The sequence below is a fragment of the Tachypleus tridentatus genome, chromosome 3, assembly GCF_004210375.1.
Source record: "Tachypleus tridentatus isolate NWPU-2018 chromosome 3, ASM421037v1, whole genome shotgun sequence".
In the NCBI taxonomy this organism is placed as follows: domain Eukaryota; kingdom Metazoa; phylum Arthropoda; class Merostomata; order Xiphosura; family Limulidae; genus Tachypleus; species Tachypleus tridentatus.
This window is the reverse complement of record NC_134827.1, coordinates 728,853-756,607: the sequence shown is the minus strand read 5'-3', so window position 1 is coordinate 756,607 and position 27,755 is coordinate 728,853. Positions and strand designations below refer to the sequence as shown.

The 27,755-nt window shown below is 33.6% G+C and overlaps 1 protein-coding gene across 3 annotated transcripts in view; it reads right to left on the bottom strand.

Annotated features, from left to right (window-relative positions):
* Positions 1–4,880: 4,880 nt before the first annotated feature.
* LOC143246179 (ras-like GTP-binding protein rhoA) overlaps positions 4,881–27,755 on the bottom strand; it is an 88,938-nt gene continuing 66,063 nt past the window's right edge. For all 3 annotated transcript variants that reach the window (XM_076492392.1, XM_076492391.1, XM_076492390.1), the window contains 4 exons: positions 23,770–23,857; positions 16,671–16,780; positions 8,354–8,488; positions 4,881–7,431 (listed from right to left, as the gene is read on the bottom strand). In XM_076492392.1, coding sequence (XP_076348507.1) covers positions 7,195–7,431; positions 8,354–8,488; positions 16,671–16,780; positions 23,770–23,857 — 570 coding nt within the window. In that variant the 3' untranslated portion in view covers positions 4,881–7,194. The remainder of the gene's footprint in view (positions 7,432–8,353; positions 8,489–16,670; positions 16,781–23,769; positions 23,858–27,755) is intronic.

The window sequence follows — 27,755 nt, the reverse complement described above, 5'->3', positions numbered from 1 at the left end:
AATACCATCTCTGGAGTGAATAACGGAATAAAGACACAACTATACATACATATCTGATAAGCATGTCTGGAGTGAATAACGGAATAAAGACACAGCTATAAACACATATCTGATAACATGTCTGGAGTGAATAACGGAATGAAGACACAGCTATAATCACATATCTGATAACATGTATGAAGTGAATAACGGAATACAGACACAGCTATAAACACATATCTGATAACATGTATGGAGTGAATAACGGAATGAAGACACAGCTATAAACACATATCTGATAACATGTATGGAGTGAATAACGGAATTAAGACACAGCTATAAACAAATATTTGATACTATGTCTGGTGTGAATAATGGAATAAAGACACAGCTATAAACACATATCTGATAATATGTCTGGAGTGAATAACGGAATAAAGACACAGCTATAAACACATATCTGATAACATGTATGGAGTGAATAACGGAATGAAGACACAGCTATAATCACATATCTGATAACATGTCTGGAGTGAATAACGGAATGAAGACACAGCTATAATCCCATATCTGATAACATGTATGGAGTTAATAACGGAGTAAAAACACACTTATAAACACATATCTGATACCATGTCTGGAGTTAATAACGGAGTAAAAACACAGCTATAAATACTAATATCGGATACCATCTCTGGAGTGAATAACAGAATAAAGACACAACTATACATACATATCTGATAGCATATCTGGAGTGAATAACAGAATAAAGACACAGCTATACACACATATCTGATAGCATGTCTGGAGTGAATAACGGAATAAAGACACAGCTATAAACACATATCTGATAACATGTCTGGAGTGAATAACGGAATGAAGACACAGCTATAAACACATATCTGATAACATGTATGGAGTGAATAACGGAATTAAGACACAGCTATAAACAAATATTTGATACTATGTCTGGTGTGAATAATGGAATAAAGACACAGCTATAAACACATATCTGATACCATGTCTGGTGTAAATAACGGAGTAAAAACACAGCTATAAACAAATATTTGATACCATGTCTGGTGTGAATAACGGAGTAAAAACACAGCTATAAACAAATATTTGATACTATGTCTGGTGTGAATAATGGAATAAAGACACAGCTATAAACACATATCTGATAATATGTCTGGAGTGAATAACGGAATAAAGACACAGCTATAAACACATATCTGATAACATGTATGGAGTGAATAACGGAATGAAGACACAGCTATGATCACATATCTGATAACATGTCTGGAGTGAATAACGGAATGAAGACACAGCTATAATCACATATCTGATAACATGTATCGAGTGAATAACGGAATACAGACACAGCTATAAACACATATCTGATAACATGTATGCAGTGAATAACGAAATAAAGACACAGCTATAAACACATATCTGATACCATGTCTGGTGTAAATAACGGAGTAAAAACACAGCTATAAACAAATATTTAATACCATGTCTGGTGTGAATAATGGAATAAAGACACAGCTATAAACACATATCTGATAACATGTATGGAGTTAATAACGGAGTAAAAACACACTTATAAACACATATCTGATACCATGTCTGGAGTTAATAACGGAGTAAAAACACAGCTATAAATACTAATATCGGATACCATCTCTGGAGTGAATAACGGAATAAAGACACAACTATACATACATATCTGATAGCATATCTGGAGTGAATAACAGAATAAAGACACAGCTATACACACATATCTGATAGCATGTCTGGAGTGAATAACGGAATAAAGACACAGCTATAAACACATATCTGATAACATGTCTGGAGTTAATAACGGAGTAAAAACACAGCTATAAATACTAATATCGGATACCATCTCTGGAGTGAATAACGGAATAAAGACACAACTATACATACATATCTGATAGCATATCTGGAGTGAATAACAGAATAAAGACACAGCTATACACACATATCTGATAGCATGTCTGGAGTGAATAACGGAATAAAGACACAGCTATAAACACATATCTGATAACATGTCTGGAGTGAATAACGGAATGAAGACACAGCTATAATCACATATCTGATAACATGTATGGAGTGAATAACGGAATACAGACACAGCTATAAACACATATCTGATAACATGTATGGAGTGAATAACGGAATGAAGACACAGCTATAAACACATATCTGATAACATGTATGGAGTGAATAACGGAATTAAGACACAGCTATAAACACATATCTGATACCATGTCTGGTGTAAATAACGGAGTAAAAACACAGCTATAAACAAATATTTGATACCATGTCTGGTGTGAATAACGGAGTAAAAACACAGCTATAAACAAATATTTGATACTATGTCTGGTGTGAATAATGGAATAAAGACACAGCTATAAACACATATCTGATAATATGTCTGGAGTGAATAACGGAATAAAGACACAGCTATAAACACATATCTGATACCATGTCTGGTGTAAATAACGGAGTAAAAACACAGCTATAAACAAATATTTAATACCATGTCTGGTGTGAATAATGGAATAAAGACACAGCTATAAACACATATCTGATAACATGTATGGAGTGAATAACGGAATAACGGCACAGCTATAACCACATATCTGATACCATGTCTGGAGTTAATAACGGAGTAAAAACACAGCTATAGATACTAATATCGGATACCATCTCTGGAGTGAATAAGAGTGTAAGGACACAGCTATAAACACATATCTGATACCGTGTTTGGAGTGGGTAATAGTATAATTACTGATATACTGATAATTACAGTGAATTAACTGCACGAAAAAATTGCTGTAACCTCTTACATTCGATACCGTGTCTTGAGTGACTAAATATTATATATATACATGTATAACCTGTTACATCTGATACCGTGTCTGGAGTGTGTAACAGTATAAAGATACAGCTATAAACCCTTATATCTGATACCGTGTTTGGAGTGTGTAACAGTATAAAGTTACAGCTATAAACCCTTATATCTGATACCATGTTTGGAGTGGGTAACAGTATAAAGATACAGCTATAAACCCTTATATCTGATACCATGTTTGGAGTGGGTAACAGTATAAAGATACAGCTATAAACCCTTATATCTGATACCATGTTTGGAGTGGGTAACAGTATAAAGATACAGCCATAAACACTTATATCTGATACCATGTTTGGAGTGGGTAACAGTATAAAGACACAGCTATAAACCCTTATATCTGATACCATGTCTGGAGTGGGTAACAGTATAAAGATACAGCTATAAACACCTTATATCTGATACCATGTTTGGAGTGGGTAACAGTATAAAGACACAGCTATAAACCCTTATATCTGATACCATGTTTGGAGTGGCTAACAGTATAAACACACAGCTATAAACCCTTATATCTGATACCGTGTCTGGAGTGGGTAACAGTATAAAGACACAGCTATAATCCCTTATATCTGATACCGATCTTGCAGTGAATAGCAACACGTTAAAAGGCGCTTATGATACTTACAAACTTTGTAAATAGTTATCGTAAGTTGTTGATTTTGTTCATAATTAGCTTATGGGAACATTAAGAAATCTTCCTAGAAAAACGTTTTTTAGAATTTTATTAGAATAAATTCCCCCGTTTTAAAACATGGAGTGAAGATTTAAAGTTGAATGTCCACCGAAAGACAATGTATAAACATTCTGTGTAACTGACGATTAGCTTTGCGTGTCTCCTATCAAGGTTATACAGAGAACAATATTATACCATCTACGGTTTGGAACGTGTCTCAGGTCGAATGGAAGGCAGCCTCTATTTACGTCTACCCGTTTTTTCAGCAACAATACTACACACACACACACACACACACACACACACACACACACACACACACACCTTATGTACAGGGTGACCTGTAAGCCCCTACCCATCCATATGTTATTATGTTATATTCAATTACACATGTATTATAAATTTGTTTGTTTTTTCAGAGAAATATGGCCGGTGTAAGCCCATTTACACTTGAAGAGCGTATTGTGACAAGAATACTGAGCGCAAGAATACTGGTGACATCACACAGATACACTGGATACATAAGATATATGAATGTGTAGGGACTTACGGGCCACCCTGTGTATTTATACATGTAGTATGTGGTAATATTCTAAGAAAAAATAAATATTTTCCTTTTCTATGGAAACTCATTACTTTCTCACACCAATAAATATGTTCGTATTTTCTATTACAGAAAATAGTCCTCTCCTGGTGTTTTTTATATTTTTTATCAGCAGTAAGTATCAGCTTTAGATAACGTTAAGTTTCATACCTCTATTTGCTGGAAACATCACTCCCACTCTGTTTTTGTTCACTCTGTATGTTCTCTGATTCACCCAGAATAAAGATGTAAGTACTATATTACTTGTGTAATGATTAGGACAAAATATGTCTTTGTTGAAGTTCATGAAATGAATCGAGGGCGAATGCTCTCGAACAAACAGGAACAAACACTTACATTGATATTTAAGAGAAAACTAGTTTTATACGTTTCGTTATTTCTGAGCCAAAGGTATAATTAAAATAAAATCTTGAGAAAGAAAGATTTGCCAGTGATACACATTAACAGTTTGATAAATTGTTATTAACAAAAAACTGATGTTTGAAACATATTGCGTTTAGTTGTATGGCTTGAGTGAAGTAAAAACAGTTTATTAAAACCACACTGGGCTATCTGTTGTGTTTACCGCGACGAATCGAACGCTGGATTTTAGCGTTTTTCCGCTGTAGACTTGTCGCTGTCCCACTTATAGTTTCTTAAAGCATCGACTACGAACACAAGTTTTGACTTTTATAATAAACATTAGGAATATTCTAGAAAAGTATTTTATTCTTAGCGCAAAAAAAGCATCATTCCAAGTTATTACAAATTGTTTTTCAACATTGAGACATTTCATGACTTACAAAAGGAAGCATTACATTTCATGTTTAGTTTTTAGATAAGCAATTACAAATTATAAGCAACCATTTACTGACAACAGTATGCAGCATTGTTACAAGTTATTTTGAAGCTGAAGTACGTTTGATGTAACATTATTTTGAATCTAAGTTTACAATCATACAATGTATTAGTCACTAGCATTGGTAATATAAATAGAAATACACACGATCTCACCGATAGAGCTAGAACATTAAAAAAAACAGTAAAATATTAACTTTAAAATATTATCACTTCCCATTTCTTCTCATTTATTTAAACCGTTTTCACAATACCCCATCTATATATCTATAAATATACATATATATATAGAGAGAAAGAAACGATTAGTTAATCATGTTTTAATAAACAGGCATCGAAAATTTATATTTTATTACTTAATAACATAAAACAATCCATTACGCCGTAACTTGTAAGAAACAGAACATTTGAAATAAGAATGTTTTCTCATTAATTTATTGTTACTTGCTAGCATTATTGTTATTTGAATAAAAGCAACTAAAGAAAAATAATATGTATTTAATCTGACTGCCTAAATATGATAGTTTATTAGTAAATATATATTACCCTTCGTTCGACTACTGACATGAAGTCACACACAGGCAACATTATACTGCGAACTGAATGTTCGAAAACAAAAGAAGAAAACGTTTATTACTTTTTTAGATATTATATTTAGAGGTGTGTCGTAATCAATTTTAGTTTCTTACAAAAACGCACAGAATTATAAGTCACGGTAGCACCGTATTATAAATTTACAAACACATACAGAAGAAACCCGAAGTTTTGTTTTTATGACATGGTATATTGGTTATATACTTTTTCACAATTGTTACAGTTGACAAATAATTCAAAACTGTGTAATGATTTCCTGGTGATCCACTTTAGGATCACTTTATTGAATGTGTTTAATACAGTGAATCCGGGATGTGTGCTTTTCTTATAGCAAAGCCACATCGCGCTATCTGCTGAGCCCACCGAGGGGAATCGCACCCCTGAATTTAGCGTTGTAAATCCGTAGACATACCGCTGTACTAGCGGGGGGAAAAATCCGGGATGATAATAATATTGAGAATGAGAAAAAATAAGTGTTAAACAGTTGTCATAAACTGTCTCATATCCTCATGATACAGAAAGAAATATAAAAATAAACTCAAATGTATTGCAAGTCTATACTAAACCCTGATATATCTCTCTTAAATTAGTCACAAAAGTATCTTAAAAAAGTTTGATAATATTTGTTAAATTGAACAGTTCTATACTGAGATGTATTCTCTCCTCACATGAATTTTTTTCGTTACTGAAATACAATTGCTAAATGAAATAATATTAAACTCAGATATATAACACTTATTAAATTGCTGTTATATAGAAACATGAGGACAACGTAGAAGCTTTGGGGTAAGCTTAGCAATTTTGTGTGGCTTACTAAAATTTATTTAATACCACAGTTTCTTTGGTATTTATAGTTCGAAAATATCAGTGCCAAATGACTTTATATTAAGCAGACAACTTTAAAAAAAAACTTTGATTTAACCAATTGAACCAAAACAGTGTTATACAGCCTGTTGTGCACCAAAATCCTTTCTATGTTACTGCGTTTCATTTGCGTATATTTAACAAAAGCATCTCCACATTCTTTAACACGTCTAAAATTTACATAACATATTTAAAACAAACTACTGTAAATATGCTTTTGTATACGTCTATTATACGTATATTATCGTAATTATATTACGCTGTATTGTTCCTTGCATTACTCACAAGTGTGTAATTCATGTTTATCCATGTTGTCTGAAAACACGACCTTTTCATTCCTAACTGTTTGCGATATATTTTCAGTTTTAAGCTTTACTTTGGAATTTCGACGTTAGAAAGCTAAATTATTGATTTTGTTCTTTTACTTCAAACCTTCAGCTAAGTTGTTTTTTTTTTTCCTTTAGTATTTCCACTTTTAGAACAGTTGTTGACTATTTACGTTGTTATTCGTCCCAGTAATTAGTAGTAATTTTGGACTTTATGCTCAACAAGGATAGATACTAAAGGCATTCTGCACAGGACGATTGACTTGAGACAATTCCGTGCAATATGTTTTTGCCTTGAGAATCAAGTGACAAGTTCAGCAACCAAGCATGACAGATCACGTGACTAGCACTACATTTAGAAGATACAGATAGTGTTGTAATCTCACATCACTATACAGTTTTTTGTTCGATCTCGGAAGTCATCCTTTAAGTCGAGTTTAGACTTATATTTGGACTTAACGAAGGTAACATGAAGTGGAGCAGTCACGTGGTTTTTGTTGAGTTTGCCCAGTGCCGCCAGTGCTGCCACCTCGAAAGCGTCTCTCACGCTCCTTCCGCTGAGTTTGGATGATGTTTCCACGTAGGTGGTGGCACCAATCTGCCTTGAAACTGCTAACGCCTAGAGAAACAGTTAAAAGTTTACTGAACATTACTCCATTCTCAAAAATGAAATATTGTACTTTCATTGAAATAAATTCCTACAGTATTTTGCGATATATTCATTTCCTTTCACATACAAAAATCTGTATCAAAACAGTTCACGGTTTCAAAGAAATCTTAATTGGTTAAATTTCCATACATTGTAGGATAACTTGCTTATATTTAGGTATCTGTAACTCGTACTAGGTTTTGTTCTTTATGTCTACTCGAACAATATTCCATAGTTGGTTTTCAATTTTGCGCAAAGCCTCACGAGGGCTATCAGCGTTAGCCGTCCTTAATTTAGGAAAGACTAGAAGGAAGGCATCTAGTCATCACCACCCACCGCAAACCCTTCGGTTACCTTTTAACCAAAAATAGCGTAAATGATCGTCACATTAAAACCCCCCGCTGCAAGTATGTTTGGTGTAACGGGGATTCGAACCCGCGACCCTACGACTACGAATCGAGCTGCATAACTACCTAGCCATGTCCGATAGTAACAGATGGTAAATATGTTACTGACATGATCTCAAATGATCGTTAAGTATTTGCTAATCTGACAAAAAGTGTATTACTAACGTGACTCTTAGCTGCCCGACAGGTACATTATTGTCCTTACCCACACATCAGATATATTACTGATGTGTTCTTAGCTGACCAACAAATATTTGCTAATATATATGTAAAAACGGCTCGTTTGGGTTGAGAAAATGTTTTACGTAGAGAAGTGAACAACATTTCGTTAACTCTCTTTCTTTGTGAACCTGATGATGACCGAAGAAGGTCGAAACGTTGTTCACTTCTCTACGTAAAATATTTTCAACCCAAACGAGCCGTTTTTACATACATATTTCTCTACAAGTGGGTTTTCTCGATATCACTGATAAATATTTGCTAACCTGTTCTGAGCTCACAGGGGATTTTTTCAATTTGGCTAGCAGGGTTACAATGTCACTGTCCGTGCGAAGGTCACTTTGACAGCCACATAAGAGGACCGGTACATTAGGACAATGATCTCTGACCTCTGGATACCACTGAAACATAAGAGAAAAAGCAGATAACAGGTGAAAACAAATACATTTAATATGACATGTTACGTACAAAGTGCTTTAAACAAATGACGATTGTTAGCGTGATTACGTCTAATCCCGAAAGAAATTCACATTAATCAGATTCCTGAGAAACTCTCACACTATTCTGATTATTGAGAAACATTTACGCTAATCAGATTACTGAGAAAAATCACATTAATAAGATTCTTGAGATAGTTTCACACTTCATACATTGTTGCACAGATACCTATTCTGTAGCAGTAAAGGTACAGTTAAGTGCACATGAGAACATAAACACAAACTATTTTCTTCACACGAGGAGTTCACGCATATAATCTTAAACGCTGGAAATTGGTTAACTGACATAAAATTAGTAAACCTATAATAACAATGATAACCATCTTTTAAAGCTAACTCTACTGTGCAGAAGGTGTAGAGCTTTACAATAATTTGTTCGATATCTCAGTGATAAATCTTGGAAAAAACCAAAATCGATATTACTTTACAATATGACAAGGAATAGAGAAAAAAAAAAACATGTATGTTATCAGTAATGCATAACAAAGCTGAAACACTTGCAAATCTAAAAATATGGAATAGAAATAATAATAAAAGTTGTTGGAGCATATCAGAAGTGTGTGTGTGTTTTCTTATTGAAAAGCCACATCGGGCTATCTGCTGAGCCCACCGAGGGGAATCGAACCCCTGCTTTTAGCGTTGCAAATCCGTAGACATACCGCTGTACTAGCGGGGGGCTGAGGAGCATATCTATGACGAAATGTTAGGGTGGAGTGGGTCCACAATGCTGGTGGACTGTGAGGATTAAAAACAAATCAGTGTAGCACAGAAACTTAGTTAATACAGATGTTATTTTTTGCTTTATTAAATATTGTCACATGGTGAGAAAAAGTCCAATTTGAGGAGTTTTAATGCTAAAAACTGAGGCACGATTCCTCGTGGTGGAGAGAATTTTGGTTGAATAGAGTCTGATTGCTTTGTATATTACACACATATGCAGTGTAAAAATAGTCTCAGTTTCTATAATAATACGCTATTCACGTGCCCCGCGTCCCATATCGCAACGTTCTTCTAATAATACCAGATCTTTCTATTTTAAAATAAAATTAGTGTGGGCTACTGAACTCGTCTATTTGCCATTCATTCTGCGTCACGATAGGACGTGATGACACATGTATACATACACGTGCAGTTCACAGTCAAGCATGCTTGATATTATGTTTCATTTCTGAATCACTGTTCAAGAGTTATTTAGAATTCGTCTTACATTTATAATTGGTGTTTTTCTCGATTTGAAACCACTCAAATTTGATAACACCTTTTTAAAACTAAAATACACTCTCTGCGATTATCTCCTCAAGAGATTTAGAGGTAGAGGACTTTACACCAAAAATACTAATAAACTGGTGCTTTCACTACGGTGTAAAAAACCTCATATTATTCTACTACCCTTCTTGTCTTCTATCTTGAAATAGAACATTAAACAGTAAGCTGTTTTCTGTAATACTAAAAAATGTGTATAAACATCAATAATATTAAAACATGCATAAATAGAACGAACGGCTTTAAGTTTTTTGCTTTTTCAAGTACAAACTTTTAGTTTATTGCTCCGTGATCTCTTTATCGATTTTAGATCGAATTACAGTTTTAGACTCCAGAGGTCAAACCCTTTCGATTGATGTATTTGGCAATGTCCAAAGTCTTATAAATTAATTTACTCTAATCCTGCGTAAAATAATTTAGGGTAGTTTGCTAAGATTCTGATTCGTAATGAAATTGGATCGGATATACGCCCCACCCCCACCCCGGTATTGCTGACGCACAAAAATACAGCTAATGAAAAGGTAAAGAAAGGTCTCATAGGTTAATTTACTCTAATCTTACCTAAAATTGATGATTCCTTCTTGTTTAATTAAATAGCTGTTTCCATACTTCAGTACATTATTTCTTGAAACGTATTTTGATGTTACGTGATGAAATCATTCTTGTTAGGGCTGTACGCACTAGCGATTTTATTTTAAATTGTTGTACGTGCTGAATGAAAAAGTAACACACAGCGTGTGGTCTTTTAGTGGTTCGAATTACCAATATAAAGAAACTGGCGGATTAGGCCTTTTCCTTGTTTATTACGTGTAATATTGGAAAGCTAAGCAATAGAAGGACATAAACTTGTATCGTATAAAAACTAAACAAACTGGACAAAGTACAACGCAATTTATACCTATAAAGTTTTTACAATATTAAACTTTCGATGTTGCAGAGTCGTATGGGGAAAGTGTTGAGTTTAGAAACGAAAAACAAATTTCAACAAAAATTATGAGGGAAGTAAAATTTCTCCAAAAAATTCGTTTATCTCCAAGAGTAGAAATAAATGTTGCAGCAAATAAGATGTTTTACTTAAAGGATTTCTTTTTGGAAGATATGAAATAATTTGCTTAGAATTGATTTAATACGAGTTATTTGACGAGCTGGCCAAGAAAACGATTAAACATTTTCTAGAATTGGTTTAATACACTCTTATATATATTAACCCTAGTGAAGCCTCAAAAGCCCTAATGAAGATATAAAAATTATTTCATAAATATCTGGAGTGTAAAAACTGTTCTTCTAAACTTAGGATCAAATACGGTGGATCCTAGAATAGTTTCCATGTTAAGCACTTATGAATACCCTTGGGAGATGCGTTGTTTCTTACCATACGGATTCAGACACTTAAGGTATTTTGGAAAGAGATCTTTCAGAAAAATGTTTGAGAGTTCATCATAATTTTAATATACTACGATTTTATGCACACAACGACGATTCGAATTGATTCGTGATGATTATAGTCTGTGTAAAGTGAAATTTCGTAGCTGTAAAGATGTAAATATTCACTTACGAGAATTGTATCTTGTTTTGTTTTTTTTCAAATCATACGACGAATCATCAAATACTTGTTTTGCATAAAAATGAACTGAAGGGAATGATTTTCCTTATTTTGTATCACTGTCCTTTGCCTTGTGATAGATAGAGTATTAAAAATATTAATTATCTTCCAACTGTTTTGTGGCGTATAACTGACAGATAATTATAGTAATTTTATTTGGTGTAAGAAGGCGGATAGACTGCTCCTTCTTTTATAAAGGCGTCGACAGAGCGTAGCGTGCAAAATTAATTAAATCAGGTTCATAGATCGAGCGTAGCGTGAAAGATTATTAAGTCAGGTTCATAGACAGAGTTTAGAGTGCAAAATCAGTAAGTCATGTTCATGGATAGAGCGTAGCGTGCAAAATTGGTAAGTCAGGTTGTTAACTACATGGCTGTAAACATAAAAAAAACAGTTGAAAACTGGACTTTTCGAGCAAAAGCAGAAAGTGGTTAAAACTGTTGTCGCATCTGTATAACTCTTTAACATATTAGTTTTTATTACATATATTTCGTTAGGAAGAAAAGCATTTGTGAAACATGAGAATTCGTGTCCACATTTTAATAATTTGTTTCTGTGCAATGACGTCCTTTACGAAACTAAATGGCTCGGCATGGCCAGGTGGGTTAAGGCGTTCGACTCCCGATCGCACCAAACATGCTCCCCTTTTCAGCCGTGGGGGCGTTATAATGTGCGGTCGATCTAACTATTCGTTGGTAAAAGAGCAGCCCAAGAGTTTGCGGTGGGTGGTGATGACTAGCTGCCTTCCCTCTAGTCTTCCACTGCTAAATTAGGGACGGCTAGCGCAGATAGCCCTCGAATAGCTTAGCGCGAAATTCAAAAAACAAACAAACAAATAAACGAAACTAAATATTTATATTTCTGAAACACGATAATTCGTGTTCACATCTTATTAGTTTGTTTATGTGCAATGCTGTCCTTTACGAAACTAAATACTTATATTTCCGTGTGTGTGTGTTTTCTTATAGCAAAGCCACATTGGGCTGTCTGCTGAGTCCACCGAGGATAATCGAGCCCCTGATATTAGCGTTGTAAACCCGTGGACTTACTGCTGTACTAGCAGGGGCCTTATATTTCTGACACATGAGAATTCGTGTTCACATCTTATTAGTTTGTTTCTGTGCAATGCTGTCCTTTACGAAACTAAATATTAATATTTCTAAAACTTGAGAATTCTCTTTCTTCTGAAAATTAGTTTTAAATGTATTAAAACGAAAAGATTAATTGATAGTGTAATGCAATTAGGATATATAATGATTATAATACGGGCACAATGAGAACAGTTCTGATGGGACATTAATTAAAATATACGAGTAAAAATGGAGAGAATACAAGGTCATATTATGTAAATTCAAAAGAAGTCGCTTTATTTCTAATTTATCAGTCTGTTGTTCAAAGTAGATTTTTATAAGAACAAAAGTTAAATTTTAATATTCTCTAGCTAAAAGTGGTAAATTTTATTTTGTTTTTTGAAATAAATCTATATATTTGTTTTTGAATTTCGCACAAAGCTACTCGAGGGCTATCTGTGCTAGCCGTCCCTAATTTATCAGTGTAAGACTAGAGGGAAGGCAGTGAGTCATCACCACCCACCGTCAACTCTTGAGCTACTCTTTTACAAACGAATAGTGGGATTGACAGCCACATTATAACGCCCTCACGGCTGAAAGGGTGAGCATATTTGGCGCGACGGGGATGGGAACCCGCGACCCTCAGATTACGAGTCGCACGCCTTAACACGCTTGGCCATGCCGATAAATTTATGTAAGGGACTCATAAGTTTACTTTAAACATACTCTCCTGTAACTGTAGAGGCGTTATAATGTGTAGTCAATCCCACTCTTTGTTGGTAAAAGAGTAGCCCAAGAGTTTGCGGTGGGTGGTGATGACAGCTTCTTTCCCTCTGCTAAATTAGGGACGGATAGCACAGATAACCCTCATGTAGCTTTGCGCGAAATTCAAAAACAATTTTTTTTTTTACTTCCCACCCGTTGTACTGATTCACAAATCAATTATCGCAACAAACATAGCGTTAAACGATACATAAGATTAATCAGAATTTAGCTATTGAAAAATAACAAACGTCTTTTACTTCAATTACTGTTTTTCTTTTAAACACAAAATAGTACAGGTAACTGTTCTGTTCTCTGCCCATAAAGAATAGCGAAACCTGAGTTTCTTGTTGCTTTTAGAGCGTAATGAACCTTAAGATTTACCGCTCAGATAGCACGAGCTCACTGCAAAAATTAAAATAGTAACATTCTATAAGAATGTTCAGATCATAAAGAATCAAAATGGCTGCCATCAAAATGAAAATAAGTAAGGAACTGTTGATATCTGACTTAGATGCAAGTATAAAAAAGTAAATATTTATAAAAATACCTTGAAACTAGTTGTGCTCAATTGTAAGAGTACTCTCCAGACTGTTTTGATGTGATGGATACATTGAATTATTCTCTGATAAGAATGTCGCTCTGAAAGTTGTGCGTAAAAGGATAAAATATTAGTAAGGCCTATTTTTCAGGCATTATTGAACCTAACTGCATTTCGATGTATGATGTTGCTCTTACTAACCGTGACCTTATTATATCTGTATATCTTGGACTATTATGGCAATGAACTGCTCCTTGGATCTCATCCATGTTGAATACTCTTGAGATAAGCTTCGTGATTGAACCGACTTCTATCTCACTCATAGATACAATGGACTCTATCCACAGATTTGATATTGTATGGCTGAGTTGGTCAATACGAATGAACGTTATTATTATCTTGACAACTCTTTGGGAAATAATAAACACTCATTTTTTACAACTTTCAATGCAGTAAAAGAGCCACACATTTTGAAACCAAGCATATCCACTCCACTGAACCAAATATTCTATTTTTATTTTATTTTGTTAGGAAACGTTTTTGAATAATAAATAGAATATCGCAAATCGAATGAAGTTCGATTAAATGAAATATACAAGCTTACAGCAATTTTTTCCCGTAACCATGGGAACGTATTTATTACGATATCATAGAAATTAAGAGTATACGAAAGTACTGGAGAGAAATATTAAAACTTTTGTTAATGTTTTGTTAATGTGCTAAACAACAGAAATCTTCAATTAAAACATTACTGAACCTAGATGAAAGAGGTTAGGCCTATGGGAAAGGAAAGTTTAGGCACTGTTGCCCAAAAAAGGAAAGAAAATACTTACGTCATAATTTAAATTTTCAGTGAACTGTTTTCATCAGATATCAAAACTAGAGTTAACTTTAAATAAAAACTAATTTTAAATCTAAAAATGAAATTTTACTTAACATGATGTGATAGTTTTCACTCTCTGATTCATTAAATATTGTATTAAATATTCTTATGTTTTGTGTGTGCGCGCATTTTCGTATTGTAAGGCCACATCAGGCTATTTGCTAAGTCCACGGAGGAGAATCGAGCCCCTTTTTTGTTTTGTGCGTGTGTTTGGAATTTCGCGCCAAGCTACTCGAGGGCTGTCTGCGCTAGCCATTCCTAATTTAGCAGTGTAATACTAGAGGGAAGACGGCTAGTCATCACCACCCATCGCCAAATCTTGGGCTACTCTTTTACCAAAGGATAGTTGGATTGACCGTCACATTATAACGCCTCCACGGCTGAAAGATCGAGCATATTTGGTGGGACGGGGATTTGAACCTGCGACCCTCAGATTACGAGTTGAGTGCCTTAACCACCTGGCTATGCCGGGTCAATTAAGACTTAAGAGCAATAAAAAAGAGAGCATAGATATTAATCTACGACATTCTTGAGGTTAAATTTAAATTGAGAAATTCATAAGGTTTGTGTATTTTCAGAAACGTGCTATGAATGCAATAAAATCTAGACTCGAGTAATCTATATAACTTATAAAGTTAATATTACTCTTAAACCTTATTGATTCGTAATTTTTATCACATACTTATCATGAGGAGGAGGCTTAGTTGCAGAATAGGAGAAAAAAACAAATAATTTGTGTAATTTTTGAAAGATTAATCTGTTCCGCATGAAATAATGCGGACCAATATAACGATAAACCCGTGTAAATTTATATATTTATATATATATCAAAAATTAACCAATCAACGTATCTGGATATTATGTGACGAAATCATTTTGAAATGCCATATAAGGTCACACCAGTAAGTAATAATCTTTTTAACAGTAGTCACCTACATTTGTTTTTGACGAACACGTTGCTTTTACCCGTGAACAAGGCCATTTTGTTTGTAGCCATAACTTTGAGAGTGATGACAACCTTTCATCAGAGGCACAAAACGGTATAATGGATAGCACACTAAATAAATTATGTAAAGCCCGACAACACTACAGAAAGGGTGTATAACATTGTTGTAAGTACCTCAATATAGCTATTACACGAGTCGTATTGTACTTTCTAAGGTGATGTCGGGCCTAAAGCAAGTTATTTAATGTTGGATCCATTAAATTGTTTTGTCCCTCTGATAACGCTTCAAATAAATATTTAGCTGTTGCTAAAATAAACGTGATCTTCGTATATGATCACCTAAATTATCTGATGGCAAGATGGAAATAAAACGTTTCGTTAAAGTGACACTTATTATAAACCATATAACATGAAATCCATTCTACATAATTTGGTATTCTTTAATATTCGTTTACAAACATTAAACTGGGAAAGGAAGCAAAACGGGGAAAAATCTCATTAAAACTTAATATAAATAATGGATTTTCTTTCAATAACAGAAACTTCAATGCTTTGAAGTAATAGTTATAACAAGTTTACTAAGTATCTTTCAAAACGAAAATTATTATAAAGAAAAGGAGTTTTTATTTTCAACAAAGTATAATATTAACTACTGTAGTTTGTAACTTGGAATCACAGTTTTAATGATTTTAAATATAATGCAAATATTAAAAATTATTCATATGATGGGATATATAATACACTCATAGTTCCACTTTAAAAACAGGCAAAGTATAACATCAATAAGAAATATTTTTCACCTTTAACAAGACCAGGTAACAAAATTTTATAAAAACAAAACCCTTTCTAGTTGAAGAATTTATGTTAAAAAGTACAAAAGAAGTAAACAAAACATTTTTAAGTAGACTTTGTTAATTAGCAGTACCATTAATCCTTATCTTAATGTAACAAGAAATATTTGCATTAAAATCATCGCTGAAAGGCTAAGGAATAACTAAGGAAGTCTTTTTCTACTCACTCGATACACTGTGTTTTCTAGAGAGTCGGGCTCACTGATGAGGAAACACAAGAAAAAGACGTTGGCATCTTTAAACGCTAGAGGGCGCACAGTATTATAAGCATGAGCACCTGCAAAAATAAACATAAAACTTAAAAACGACTGATTATCAGAAATGTTAAGTTAGAAACTTTTCAATTCAAAGTATTCTGTTACAACATAAGTAAGTTAATCATTTATACAAACAATTGGTGAGTATGAAATTTGGTTTTACTTGCTGAAGGTGACTCCACATTCAGAAATTGCACATACTGAGTTGAATATATTTTGTTCAGAAAGATAAAATATACTGGGAGATCACTTCGAATAAGTTCCCATTCAAGTATATGAAGGAATACAACTAACTTATGGTAGAAGTTAAACAGTAATACTAGGAACTTGATAATTTATATTTATGGGAAGAAAGAAAATTTGACGGGTAATTTAGAAATGTTTTCAAGCAAAACTATTTATACGTTACATTCAAATTTTATTGCAACTGGTTTGTTTTGTTTTGAATTTTGCGCAAAGTTACACGAGGGCTATCTGCGCTAGCCGTCCCTAATTTAGCATTGTAAGACTAGAGGAAACGTATCTAGTAATCAACACCCACCGCCAACTCTTGGGCTATTCTTTTACTAACGAATAGTGGGATTGCTCGAAACATATAACGCCGGGGATTCAAACCCAAGACCCCAGATTACGAGTCGAGTGCACTAACCTCCGGGCCTTATTGCAACTGGGACAAGCCCTTCATAGATTCAATGACCTAAAATTAAAACTTGTACAATGAATGTGCGTCTTTAAGCCCATTTTTAAACGAATAACGACTGTATATCCTCCTTAAGTCATAATATTGCTACTAAAATCCAGCGAAATATCGTATATAAAATGAGATTCTTATTGCTCTGTTCATATTCTCCAAACTTTATCATTCAATATAAATATAACTTTATGATAATATGTTAATCGTGAATTTCCTTTGCTATTTTAGCAAACAAATTAGTCGCGCCCCCTGCAAAATTAGGATCTTAATTAAAACAAGAATATCAATGGCCACAACAGAGTCATATATTATACGTTAGGCGTGAGAAGGTGGCTACAGAAACAAAAAAAATATATAGACGTCTTGTCTAATTAGTTTTGAGTTCATTAGAACAAAAATAGTTTTAGGAGCATAAAAATTAATTAGGAATGTACTTTGAGCAGTACAACGGAAATTAATTTACTAAGCCTTTATGTGCCTTTGTGGAATGTGCTGTGCTTTACCAGAAACATGTAACTAAACACGTGAAAAATAAAACCTAGTCATATTTAAAACTCCAGACTTTTTAATCTATGATACATAAAAATGTTAGTAATAAAGGCAGCGAAAAGTAATACAATTAACACCAGTATATTCACAACAAATTGGAATTTGTCATTTCAATATCTCATCAGCTAAAAGCAATTTTTTTTTTGTCAAAAATATACTAATTCATTTAAACCAAAGAAACTGGAATGCCAAATTAACTAATACAATGATTTACAAATTAATAATTACATCTATTCAGCAACTAAAATTATCCAAATTAAAATTATAAAATTATCTAAGTTTTCGAAGTTTGACAAACTCGCAGTAAACATAGAAGGGTAAATATTTAGTTATAATTTTCAATCCTTTAATGATGGTGGGTTTTATTGTGTTGAGTATCATTACTCTGTAAGCTGTTTGGATAAATTCAGTTCATAAGAAAATGAAATGATATTAAAGTTAGGTTCTGTACTGACAGATCTTTTGACTGCACAGTCAATAAGATCAAGTCCCATGATAATAGGAAAGCTATGTTTTGATACTTGAAATACTTTTTTAGTGCACGTCCACACATTTATCTGTCTGTACTATGTTCACAGTGGGTAATAGAGCCTCAGATCTTACTTACCACAGTAGCTCAGTAAACTCAGTAAAGCTAATCCAGCAAGGGACTCAGAATATAACGCTGTGAGCTCAGTATATAGCACTTGATGTTTATTTACGTGACGGTTAATGAAGCCATAAAGGTGGCCCTGTGGTTAAAGTGCCAACATGGCAAATTCGAGGGTTTGTGGTTCGGGAATCATTGGCGTAAAAAAGACCTTCCGCAGTTTGAAGAATTCAATGTCAATTCAGGCAATAAGTGTATCTCAGAAACTGGTGGTAGTTGCTGTTGATTAGCTGGCTTTCATCTAGTCATTCAGCTCAAAGTTAGAGATAACACATATCACTTGTATAGTCTTACGTGAAAATCCCAAATAAAAACAAAAGCCGAATACGATGCGTGAGACTGCGAGAAAGTATTACGACATATAAAATAGTACCGAGAACTGGCGACATACGTTTACCACTGTTTTGTACTCTAATGAACAATATTTTATTCAACAATGCGACTATCTCTTGAAAGCAGTGACCATTAAATCAGTTTAGTTTAACAGACTCTGGACAGAGATGACCTCTCGTCCAACATTGTCACATGTTCAATACTGAGCAGTTTCTACGTAAGTTTCGTTAATAATCAGTTCATTACAGGTTTTGGATTTCTTATATAATGATTCATGACACGGAGCTTTCCTAGCCATTTGGCATACTCGATTAATTACTTTATGAATTATGTTTTTGTTATTTTGATCTATGTAGCTAATAATACTAATAATATTTTAAAAGTAATCCTCGCCTGTACAGTTTTCCATTTAGAGAAACAAACAAAAATTATGAAAATGTAAATGAATGTTTCGAACCAGAAAAGTAGTTATAATTTATTTATAGTCATAGCAACAACCATATTTATTTTGTTTCTGCTACATTATTAGATATGAAGGTTCAAATAAATATTAAACACCGAGTTGCTTCACATCCTGCTCGAATGGAGTTTCACATTCTAATCAATCGAGAGAGATACAGTACAGAATCTAGTCGCTTTATACCTTGTCACTCAGAAGTCGATTTAGGGCTACCTTGACGTATAAGTCATAACTTGAAAACTCCGGCCGTAATTTCACATCACCGTTCTTTGCAGTAAAGGGTTTTTAAAACTGTGTAAAAGCAAAGTTTTACGAATTGTATAAAATCTCTAATTTTGTGTTTTTCTCCCAGAAGTAATAAGGCCCGAAATGGTCAGGTGGTTAGTACACTCGACTCGTAATCTGAGGGCCGTGGATTCGAGTCCCAGTCACACCACACATGCTCGCCCTTTCAGCCATGGGGGCGTTATAACGGTCAATCCTACTATTCGTTAGTAAAAGAGTAGCTCAAGAGTTGGCGGTGGGTGATGATGACTAGCTGCCTTCCCTCTAGTCTTACACTACTAAATTAGGGACGGCTAGCGCAGATAGTCCTCATGTAGCTTTGCGTGAGATTAAAAAAAATCTGTTTCTTCAAACAATTAAGAAAAAAAGAAGTTGTTTTGAATTAAGCACAAAGCTACACAATGGGCTATCTGTGCTCTGCCCATCACGGGTGTCGAAACCCGGTTTTTAGCGTTGTAAGTCCGCAGACGTACCGCTGGGGGGCAAAAAAAGAAAAAAATAGAGTGGTATATGCTTTTTGTGCTTTTATTGGAACATAACAGAAACAGTTTAATCCAGTTATCGATGGTTTTACTGAATCGATTACGTAAAAGATTATGGATACAATGAGGAATCGTGGTTGAGCTTCTATGTTCAACCAACCGCAGCCCTCGTGTTTTCTTTGCTTGTTGTTTAATTTTCCGAGTTTTATGAGCATGTCCACACGACGCAAGAAGAAACTAGTTGCCATCCAAATTGTTATCGTAATTTCTGAGGATATACTCAGAGGATATATTTACTTATTATCATTCCTGAGGATATACTTACTTTTCACGTGCTTCATTATTGAAAAACACCGAGTTTATCGACCGAATGTTCAGTGAACATTGCGCATATTAATAAAGATACTTGCTTTTCTTTAATGTAAGCGTTGAGCATTTAATTCGTTTCTCCTACATCGCTTGTGATTTTTTTTACTTTGTTCCCTTTAATAAAATGTTGTTGCTGATTTTATTTTCGACTTGATGAAACGATAATCAATCATATACATTCACCGAGGTACTAAACTAACGCTCTTTGATGTAGAGAACCGGCTAAAAAATATAAAAGATGAAGATATCTCTAATGAAGAATCCAGTGGTATTAAACGAAATATTTATGAATCGTACAGTTGCCTCTGTTGTCCTCAGTTTTGTGTGTACGGAGTACGGACGGTTTTAAATATATGTATATTAATCTAATCATGTTTTTAAATACCATGACATCCTATAAAAATAAAAGATAACTACGAAAAACAACTACTGTTATATATATATAAAATAGACTTAATTATGAAAAGCAACTAGTACTGTATAGAAAGTGGAGTTAATTATGAAAAACAACTACTAGTACTGTATAGAAGGTGGAGTTAATTGTGAAAAACAACTACTAGTACTTTACAGAAAGTGGAGTTAACTATGAAAAACAACTACTAGTACTGTATAGAAAGTGGAGTTAATTGTGAAAAACAACTACTAATAGTGTATAGAAGGTGGAGTTAATTATGAAAAACAACTATTGGTACTGTATAGGAAGTGGAGTTAACTATGAAAAACAACTACTAGTACTGTATAGAATTTGGAGTTAATTATGAAAAACAACTACTAGTACTGTATAGAATTTGGAGTTAATTATGAAAAACAACTACTAGTACTGTATAGAATTTGGAGTTAACTATGAAAAACAACTACTAGTACTGTATAGAATTTGGAGTTAATTATGAAAAACAACTACTAGTACTTTACAGAAAGTGGAGTTAACTATGAAAACAACTACTAGTACTGTATAGAATTTGGAGTTAATTATGAAAAACAACTACTAATACTGTATAGAAGGTGGAGTTAATTATGAAAAACAACTATTGGTACTGTATAGGAAGTGGAGTTAACTATGAAAAACAACTACTAGTACTGTATAGAATTTGGAGTTAATTATGAAAAACAACTACTAGTACTGTATAGAAAGTGGAGTTAATTATGAAAAACAACTACTAGTACTGTATAGAATTTGGAGTTAATTATGAAAAACAACTACTAGTACTTTACAGAAAGTGGAGTTAACTATGAAAAACAACTACTAGTACTGTATAGAATTTGGAGTTAATTATGAAAAACAACTACTAATACTGTATAGAAGGTGGAGTTAATTATGAAAAACAACTATTGGTACTGTATAGGAAGTGGAGTTAACTATGAAAAACAACTACTAGTACTGTATAGAATTTGGAGTTAATTATGAAAAACAACTACTAGTACTGTATAGAATTTGGAGTTAATTATGAAAAACAACTACTAGTACTGTATAGAAATTGGAGTTAATTTTGAAAAAAATTACTACTACTGTACAGAGAGTGGAGTTAATTGTGAAAAACAGCTAGTACTGTATAAAAGCTGGGGTTAATTGTGGAAATCAACTACTGGTACTGCATATAAAGTAAAGTTAATTACGTAAAACAGCAACTACAATAAGAAATTTTAGTTTATTATATTAAACGGCAGCTGTTAGATAGTGTATCATTTATTTCAGAAGAATGCAGTTATTAAATATTTACCAGTCATAAATGTATTGTATGAAAGTACATAATAAATCAGTTTTCACATATCTAGAGACACCATATAAGTGAACTGTGAGTAATGCCTTATAAAGGGTAAAACCTTCATGCAATTAATTAATTAAAATTTATTTTCTTAAAATATTATTTTCATTATAATTAGTCGTGGCATTAATATAAATTATCTAAAAATATTTGCACTTTTTTATTATGTGTGTGTATGTAAACCTCAAACGGTTTATTTGTTTTTTTCAAAGGCCGTGTCCCAACATTTTACTGCTATTGTTTTGTGGACTAGTGATAAGTAATTAACGTGCCTGAGTGTCTGATGATTGAGATGTGATGCCACTGATCACGCTCCAAACATTAAGCTATAGGCGCGTTATAAAAGGAACAGTGAGTCCCATTATTCGGTTCAAAAAGGTGGACAAAATCGTGAGTCGCGGGTTCGAATCCCCGTCACACCAAACATAATCGCTCTTTCAACTGTAGAGGCGTTATAATGTGCAGTCAATCCCACTCTCTATTGGTAAAAGAGTAGCCCAAGAGTTGACGGTGGTTGATGATGACCAGATGCTTTCTCTCTGGTCTCACGCTGCAAAATTAGGGACGGTTAACGCAGGTATCCCTCGTGTAGCTTTGCGCAAAATTCAAAAACAAACAAAAAACAAAATTTTCTTTGGCATAGAAAAGAAAAATTAAAACTTAGCTTACCGAATTTTTTGCATCTTTACAATTTGTTAAAGATTGTGGAGGTATGTATTCCAATTTAGATTGTAAGGTTTTTTCAGGATACCGGTGTTAGCAAATTGCATACATAAAATGATCACTTCACAACATACACACAACTTTGAAAATATCTCTGAATGTTAATCAGTAAACTTTAAATAAAAAATATTCAATACACCCGCTAGGTTTGGTTACAAATATGTAGTCGCACTAGCTACTACCTCCTTGGTTTCAATTTAAAATTAGGGACGGATAGTCTTATTAGCTTTACTATAAATACATTGACGCTCTGTGAACCCCTGTGGTTCTCCAGGAACTACAACAATGAGATTTCAATAAAATATTATAAAGAACATTAAATTTAATCTGGAATTAATGGCGAGAAATATTTCCTAATTAACTTGCTACTATATATACAAGTAAGATTATTGTTTATATCTGACTCTATAGTTATGTAATTTTTAAATTACTTAGTGCTTTCCAAGCACTTTGTTGTGGTCATTTTAAGCTAGGTTTGAGTCTCAATATAGGAAGGTGGAGCTCGCTTAACCGAAAAGGTGTGGCACAGCTTACAATACCAACAAACTTCCGTTAAATGCATACAAATTGACAATCAAATACTTTTATATCTCTTAAATTTCTCCTTCTAGTAATTTAAGATACCTTTGTTTTTAAGTACGACAGATTCATATGTCAAATCTCAACACAGACAAAGGCGTGACAAATAATTAACTTACTTACCTGATGTGTCCCAGACTGTGAAATGTATTATATAATCTCCAACCTCGTAACTTGTGGTGTAGCGTTCGAATCCAGTTGGAGTATACAACTGCAACGAGACACACAGTTGCAATCATGCTTTGCTACCGAAGTACAAGCTCTAAGTGAACAGACATCATGACACTGACAGTTACGGAGTAAACATTCTAATATGTAAAGCGATGCAGTTACATTTACAGTTGACGCTTTGTTCGCTTTAAACATAAAGACATATAATGCCAGAAACAATATACACACACAAATACAATTTACTAGCAATACTTAAAAATATGTATTTAACTAACAATGGTTGGGTAAGAAGTGACATTTTGCTTGTTTGTAGGTGAGAAAGCGTGTGTTGATTATTATCCAATCAGAGACTCAGCTTGTTACAGAAACAGATTATTTAATGTTTACAATAGAATATATTTCAGTAGCACTATTTGTCAATATGTTTGGCCGAAAAGATAGAAAAATACAAATACGCCAAGTTAATAACTAGAACACTTGTTTCTTCATTTAATTCGAAATAGACTCATACATGAAATATACAATATGTTTAACAGAACAGCAGGAATGACCCTATGTTCACTCAAGCTAAATCTTATAATATTCACTTTGCTTTACAGTACTAAATTTGCTTTATCGAGATGATAAATCAGATTTGATTCAGGGCAAAATAACGACAAAGCTTCGTTATCTAGTTCTCTATATTTAGAAATTAATATTAATTTTCTGATCAGTTTTTCACTGACATAAAATAACGTGTATACTGTTTCTGGTTCTTTGCTACTCACCATTTTATTTGTATCGGATTTAAAGACTATGAAGCAGTGATGCAACTTGTTTATTAATCCCAAGTATTCAGCGAACTGGCTGTCTAAGACACTGTAATATAGAAAAATACAGAGTCCAGTCTAATACTCAATTCACCACTTACCACTGACTTAGTTAGGTTTCTTCCTTTATCTGTCTTTGTCCAAGACTATTGTTGATGAGGGGTAGAATTTTCCGAAACCGGGTTAGGCAAGTGACAAGTGGTGAACTGAGTGATAAATAAGACCTCATATTTAGTTGTTAACTGAAGTAATGGGTTAGAATACTTTTTTTCCTCTTTTAAGGAACATGTTTCGCTTATGCATTTAATTATTCCATGTTAATTTTTAATGTGCTTATTTGAACAAACAGTTGCTACGTAATACACGCCTTTTTGGAACAACAATCTCCCTCATAAGGCGCTGTTTACTTGAACAACCGTCTCTATTTTACGATTAACGTTTCTATCTTATGATGCTGTTTATCAGAGCGAATATTTCCGGCGTAAAATAAACGTTTCTTTTATGTGGTGTCAGTTAACCTAACAATCATCTCTTATGCATTGAGTTGCGCCTGCAATAAACATTCTTGTTCAACATTTATCTTCATTACTCACGCTCAAAGACTTCTAGATGTCCTCCTATATCACTTAAAATCAATAAAGTAGATTTTTATTTACCAATACTCTAGTTGCTTGACTTGTTTTTGTCTGAAACTCCGCTCAGAGTTTGATGAAGATACCTGTATAAAATAAATAATAATTGTATTTAATTATCTATTTTGTTTGCTTGTTTGTTTTTGAATTTCGCGTAGAAGCTACACGAGGGCTATCTAAGCTAGTCGTCCCTAATTTAGCAGTGTAAGACTAGAGGGAAGGCAGCTATTCATCACCACCCACCGCCAACTCTTGGGCTACTCTTCTCTTTTTACCAACCAATATTAGTATTGACTGTCACATTATAACACCCTCACGGCTGAAAGAGTAAGTATGTTTGGTGTGAGAGGGATTCGAACTCGCGACCCTCGGATTACGAGTCGAGCGCCATAATCGCCTGGTCGAGCTGGGCCTTAATTATCTATAAGTGAATAAAGTTTCAATTTCAATGTAAACATTTGAACTATTCCATAATGTGTGCCGTATTTTTCTTTTAATACAAACTTCTACGATAGGCTATACGCACACTGTTAACCGCAGGGAATCGAACCACGGATCTTAACGTAGTGAGTCCGTGAACTTGCCGCTCACCCACCTTCAAGTTTGTTGTGAGTGTATCTGTTCCGTATGGTGATTAATAAAGTACGCAGACGTAGTTTAACTTGTTACAACGAAGGAGCCTTAATGTGTGGAGGTGTGGGAACTGCCAGGTGAGGAGAGCTTCTGCAATACAAGGCAGACACGGTTGCATGCAACGTGGTACGGTGTCTAATGCGTGCTCCTAACTGTTTACGTCCCGGATGTTTCTAATCATTTACGTCATGAGATCACAATATTTAGAAAAAAAAATAAATGTATATTATGTATTTACTCTCAAGATTAATTTCCAAGGTAAACAGGTTAAAAAAATGAAACATTTCTAGAATTATTTTGAAAGGCCAAGTTTTTGAAAGATTTCTTTTACTTTCGATAAAAAAGGCTGAAATCGTATAAAAAAGATGTAATTCATTGTGAATTTAAATAGCCAATGTATAGATTATTTATGAATTTATTTTACACTTTTTTGTTGTCGTTGAAAAGTATTTCACTAAAATTACGTTTTTGAAGTTTTTAATGGAAAATATGTTAGGTTTCTTTAGATTTTCTCTCAACAAATAAAATGTTATATGACCTCGAAATAAATAAGTGTTAGATTTCACCATAATGAATGTTTGGTGACACAAACAACACCGATCTACTGAGGAACGTCATCTTCTATCACCACGATATATCTTAGAAGCGATCCAATTAAATTCTACAATAAGAATTCTATTAACGCCTTCTTGGAATCAAAAATGATTCGTTCACCATTACATAGGAAGTCAACACTGCTTTGACCATATATCGATTTTTCGTGGAATCCGCAAACCCGAAAACACAGCCCTACAGGTCACTTTCATATGTGTTAAAATCAAACTGAGGATTACTGTTGGATTATGTGAACCCACATTCCCGAGGTATATTTCCCATAATGTCAACACGTTTAATATCGTTTCAGTGATTGACCAACACAATTTATTGTTCTATTTCCTGCAGGCAGCAATGATAGTGGCTTCGAGGTCTTCCTCTATTATCAGAATTCAGTTAGTAGTAGCTTAATAAAGTGTAGACATGGGCGTCCACTTCACATATTGATCTATCGTCTCTAATCGCAAAACGAAAGATTTTTTGCTCAACTCCTTTTGTCTTCAAGAAAAACAGAAAGATCTTAACTTCTCTTGCTATTCAATAGTAGAAGTATACATTTTCATAACAGTTGTTTGTAATAAAACGAGTTTATATACTTACATATTATATATGAACTTATATTGTCTATAATTTCATGAAACTTTTATAAGAAAACAAAGTTAAGAAAAACAGTGGTTTTGCTGAGAAACCAAGGTATCTCAGTATAAAAAAATATGTCTATTTTAAAGAAAACGTATATTTAGTCATTTCGAAATGACTTAATGTCAGAAAACTATGAAAATATTCATGTAATAAACAAATATTCGATTAATGATTTTAAAATATAACCGGTATTAAGATGTCGAAAACAAATCAGGTATAACGACTCTTGTTTTTATTTCACTAGATTCAGATGTCTCTATCTATAAAGCAAACAATACCGTTCTTTATCTTTTCATTTTTGTTCTATACTTTTGTGGGAGAAGTTGAGAAGCAATCATAAGTTGTAACAATGGTTACTTGTAGTGCGTTGCGGTTAAAGATATACATTAAGGAGTGAACGTGCACCGTGTAGATGCTTTTCCTCTACGGTGCTTCATGTTTTAAACATACGAAAGTTTCATGTTTGGTGAAAGTCCAAGCGTTTTAATGATGATTCATATCAAAATGATGAAAGAGTTGGTTCGAAATACAGTTACGTCATTGAAATGTAAAAGGAAGTGTATGTATATTAGAGAGAAATATCTCTATTAATTTGCAACAAAACTTGATATTTTGCTGTAAGCTACAT